Raw genomic sequence first — 4,724 nt, forward strand, 5'->3', positions numbered from 1 at the left:
AAAGAGTGTTTTTTGCTATTTTGGTGTTCTTAGGTGGGGTTAGGAAAGGATGCAAAAGGGGACAGCAAAAAAGCATAGTGTGTGTGTTCCTCTGCAAACTGATAAAACAAAATGGATACCTACGGGCCACTGAAAAGTTATTGAGTGGAGTTTCCAGCTGGTCAACATCTTGTGGCCGCTCTTTGTACCCAATAAATGTTCCATCACTCTTGAGTAAGAAATATCTTGGTCTCCATGTTTTTATGTATTCTCCTGGAAATAAACAGATTAGTAAAACAAAACATATCCAAACATAACATGGAAACATTCATGTATTAATATTTTAATAAACGTATGTTATGCTAACATGGATCACTAAATACATAAGGCACTATTACGTTATTATTATAAAGACACATTTAAACTGGAGGCATAAGTGGTAATCAAAACACATTTTGTAATATCTAAGATATACTGTATATGATACGATATATGATAAACATACAGTATACGCCACTTAATTAAAAAAAATTTTTTTGGATGTTTTAAAGTCACCACGGCTGCATTTATTTGACCAATATAAAATGTAATTACATATGTATTATCAGCAGTCATTACGTCAATATTCAGTGTCACATGATCAATCAAAAATCATTCTAATATGCTGATTTAATGCTCAGTAAACATTTCTTCTTATTATTAATGGTGAAAACTGCTTAATAACTGAATAGAAAGTTTAAAATAACTGCATTTATTTTAATAACATTACAAACGTCTTTATTGTCACTTTTGCTAAATTTAATTTTTTGTTGAATAAAAGCAAAAATCTTACTGATGCTAAACGTTTGAATGATAGTGTATATGATAAATATTTGTAGAGTTTACATGAAGTATAGTTTAGGAAGTTTATAAGTGGAGTGATGTGATATTATACTTTAGTATTCTGTACATTTCCTTATAATTATCATGCAGTTTTACAAATAACCAAGAGACTAAATGGAAAATTTCTGCTTTTAAAAATGTCACACCGCAAGGCTGTTTAAGAGACAAGGTGATCAAAATGATAAAAACCTGGAAGAAATGCTGACCAGTAACAGCACATTATTAAAAAAAAAAAATCATATAAAAAAAAGACTTTCTATTTAATTTATTTTAACTTAAAATCTTGACGTTAATATAACAGAAAGTGGGGGATGGCACCAGTAAAATTTTGTCTGAGCCCTGTGAATTTAAGCAATAGCTCTTATTCTATTACCAAATGTAGAGGTAAACTTGTCACTCTAAAAACAGAATAATATGATTAGTGAATAATTACTTTCCAATTGAACTGCATATGCATATGCAAGGTTGAGAACTTTCACCATAAACAGTTTTTATTTAATCAGCTAATCTACAGTCATCAAAACAAACAGGAAACTACTGTTTAGTTCTGAATAACTCACTCAAGATAAGGTTCACACAAACTCAACTAGAGAAAAAAATACATCAAATAAGACCAAGACAGTCTCTGTCAAATGCAAGAGTTCACATTATCAATCAGATGAGAGTGGTTGTCAGCTACACAAACCTGCACAAGTTTACTCAAAAAACAACAGTAAGAAGCCATGACTGCTGTTGGTGTTTGGGGTTTCATGGTTGGTATTTCATTTCTTTGTCGTTTTTTTTATTTTAATGTCGCCACATTAGTGGGACTTCTGGTAACTAAGAGTCAGATTCTTGAAAACAGGAAGCGACACAAAAGATAGTGTGGTCACACAAGCAGTTTAAAAATGAGCTACTGCTATTGCTGACTCATATCTGCACTGATATACACACTTAAACATGCGCACGGTTAGATCATAACACAAGATCGTCCAGGGAGCATGTTAGTCTTTTAAATGCATGACAGAAAAAAAAAATTATTAAGGGCTATTATTTATTACTGTACTGTCAATGTTTCAACTGTCATCTTGTATCGAAAAGCTTCCTTTAAGAAAGTTCAATTTTCACTAGTGACATTATATGATCTAAGCAATCCTCTGCGATGAAAAACAACTGCACCAGCTCATCTCTGTGTGTATACATAATCAACAAGTTAGTGTGAAAATTGTTCTGTTCCAGATTAAGCACAGACACAGTTTTCACTCAAGGACTTTCTTCTTCTTAAGGACATCAGCTAAGTTTATAGACAGATGAGCAGAGGAGCACTTCTTGTTAGTAAAGGGGATTATAAACAGGTGAGCATCTTTAAAAACAAACAAATCCAATTATACTAATAAGCAAAATAAAATTTTGATGAAAAATGAAATATGCTAAACATTAACAGATGAACAAAAAATACATGCCCCCAGGCCACACATAGGGAAAAAAATAACTCCCTAAATCCCTTGTGGGCAAAACAAGCCTGCCGCCACGCTAAGCAGCATAAATCCAGGCAAAGGCAGAGCTGCTTTTCATCTGGGCCTAGAGTGCCATTACGGGTGGTGTCTGTCTGCATAGCTGAACTGAAATGACCTTGCCTACAGAAGTACACAGCCCTACACTGTCCGTCAGTCCTTGCCTCATGGACCCTGGCAAAATGAGGATAGCAAACACCCCGAGTGCTTGATATTCAGCCCTTTTGCTGTTTTCTGCTCTCCACACCCTCAGGCTTTTTCCCTGCACACTGCTGCATCTGCCTCTTTGGCCCAGTGACTCTGATGCTCTGTGGTTTGCAAGGACAGACATGCGCTCAAAATTTCCATGCTTTGAGGAGTGCAACACAGTAATATCCTCTCAGTGACACGTACAGTAGGAAAATTTACTTAAGAAGAATGTGATATGATTACATGTTGGCCAATGTTGAAAATACTGAATAAATAAGAAAAGAAGGAAAATATAAAACTACATTAAACACTAAAATAAACTGCTAAAAAAAGAAAAAGAATGGCAGCTTTTGTAAAAGCTACAGACACATGCAGCCTTTTGCATTGTCACTGCACTGGTGCTGAGCAAGGCGGAGCAGAGTGGGCATTTTCAGTTAACTCCAATGGAAGTTGAGCTTCACAATTACAAAGTGAATTGTAGAATTGACACCGGATTGTAGAAAGCGCTGAGAGCAGTCAAAATGCTCAGGAGAGCAAAATGTCAGGCAGCCACAAACAGCTGTGAAGTTCACGTAGTGACGTTTTTCTTGAATGTTTATAAATATGCAGATTGTGTAGTTTCTGTTGGACTTAGTGCATAAATCATAATGCAGTTTGGACTCTCAATTGTGAGTAGACAGACTAGGTTTTTAGTATTTTTTAAGGGACTGGGTTCATAACCACCTCTTATCTGGATAACTAACATGATCTAATGGTAATAAATAATGTAAACAAAAATATAATTTTTTGCTTGTTTCTCACAAGTATCGCATCTTCAAAGAATTTTTACCTCTCTTATGTAGCCATCCCTCCTTCACAATGACAACATCACTCATTGTGGCCAGAGAGAAAACCCTCTTGTCCCTTTGACTTGGACCAGGACCAGAAGGTGGGAACTGTTGGATGTCTCCAGCTTAGACATTCAGCAGGACAGGTGGTCTGTAGGAAACAGAAGAAAAGAAAGTTTCTGAATTATTTATATTTATTTATAAAGCTTACTTATATATTTTTTAGCTTTATCCCACTGTTTTAAGCACAAAGCATGCTTGCACTTTTCATAAATGTGACTCTTACTGAATATATTGACATTGTATCTGGAAAAAAAAAGAAAAAAGAAAAGAATGAAAAACACTGCAGAAAAAACAAAACAAATGCCAAGTTCTGTCATGAAACTCTAGTCTAGATGGTGTAGGCTGAAAGATTCTTAATGTAAATTGATGATATTCACAGCGTTAAATGACTTTGCACAAGATGATTGGTCCATGTTGCATACGCAACCAATAAGCTTACTGCTTTACATTTAAATGGCTGATTAGCATTCACTTCAGCATTTTGCAGCGCGCTTTCAGAATCAGAATCAGAATGAGCTTTATTGCCAGGTATGTTTACACATACGAGGAATTTGTTTTCGTGACAGAAGCTTCCACAGTGTAACAGAATGACAATGACAGAACAAAAAACACAGATAATAAAAAAAAAAAAAATAGAACAAGTAAATAAGGAATAAAAATATATAAATCGACAATTGTATGTGCAGGTATATTACAATAGACAGTTTTGTATGTACAGGTACTGTATATTATGTGCAAATTTTAGGTGTAGACTGAGTATGAGTGTTAGATAAATAAGCGTATGAGTGAATAAATAGTGTCACGGAGGCAGCCATCACCGTCGACGCCATCGTACTGAATTTCAGAGTTTCTCTAAAACCCTCCACCTTCCCCAGCTCCACCTGTATAGATCTGCTATGGGTTATTATATATGCTAGCCTATTTGTGCAGCAGCAGTAGAGCTGCACGATTAATCGTTAAAAGATCAGCCATGCAATCCCATTTTTAAATGACAATGATTTGCCCGTGTCTATTAAACCTTTGAAAAAGTCTTACCGGAACAATCAAATCTGCGTTCACGCTGCCGCTGACGCAGAGAGCAGATAGTTACCATGTTTGGGCTACGCAAACAGTCTTTTCAACTACACAGTATTATTTCTGTCTTACAATCATTCATATTATCACAGAAATACTGGGATGAAACTTTATAGTTCAGGGCCCGTATTCACAAAACATTTTATCTTACCACTAAGAGTTCTCCTAAATAGCTGTAAAAGTTTTTAGCTAAGAGTTTTCTCTTAAAACCAATTCA

The 4,724-nt window shown here is 35.2% G+C and overlaps 1 protein-coding gene across 2 annotated transcripts in view; it reads right to left on the reverse strand.

Moving 5' to 3' along the window:
• The window catches only part of LOC107670243 (RAC-alpha serine/threonine-protein kinase-like), a 15,491-nt gene that overhangs the window by 8,987 nt on the left and 1,780 nt on the right, over positions 1-4,724 (reverse strand). For both annotated transcript variants that reach the window (XM_016462781.1, XM_016462780.1), the window contains exons 2-3: positions 3,373-3,521; positions 124-252 (exon numbers count right to left, since the gene is read on the reverse strand). In XM_016462781.1, coding sequence (XP_016318267.1) covers positions 124-252; positions 3,373-3,418 — 175 coding nt within the window. In that variant the 5' untranslated portion in view covers positions 3,419-3,521. The remainder of the gene's footprint in view (positions 1-123; positions 253-3,372; positions 3,522-4,724) is intronic.

The sequence above is a fragment of the Sinocyclocheilus anshuiensis genome, unplaced genomic scaffold (genome assembly GCF_001515605.1).
Source record: "Sinocyclocheilus anshuiensis isolate Anshui unplaced genomic scaffold, SAMN03320099.WGS_v1.1 scaffold937, whole genome shotgun sequence".
Taxonomy (NCBI): Eukaryota; Metazoa; Chordata; class Actinopteri; order Cypriniformes; family Cyprinidae; genus Sinocyclocheilus; species Sinocyclocheilus anshuiensis.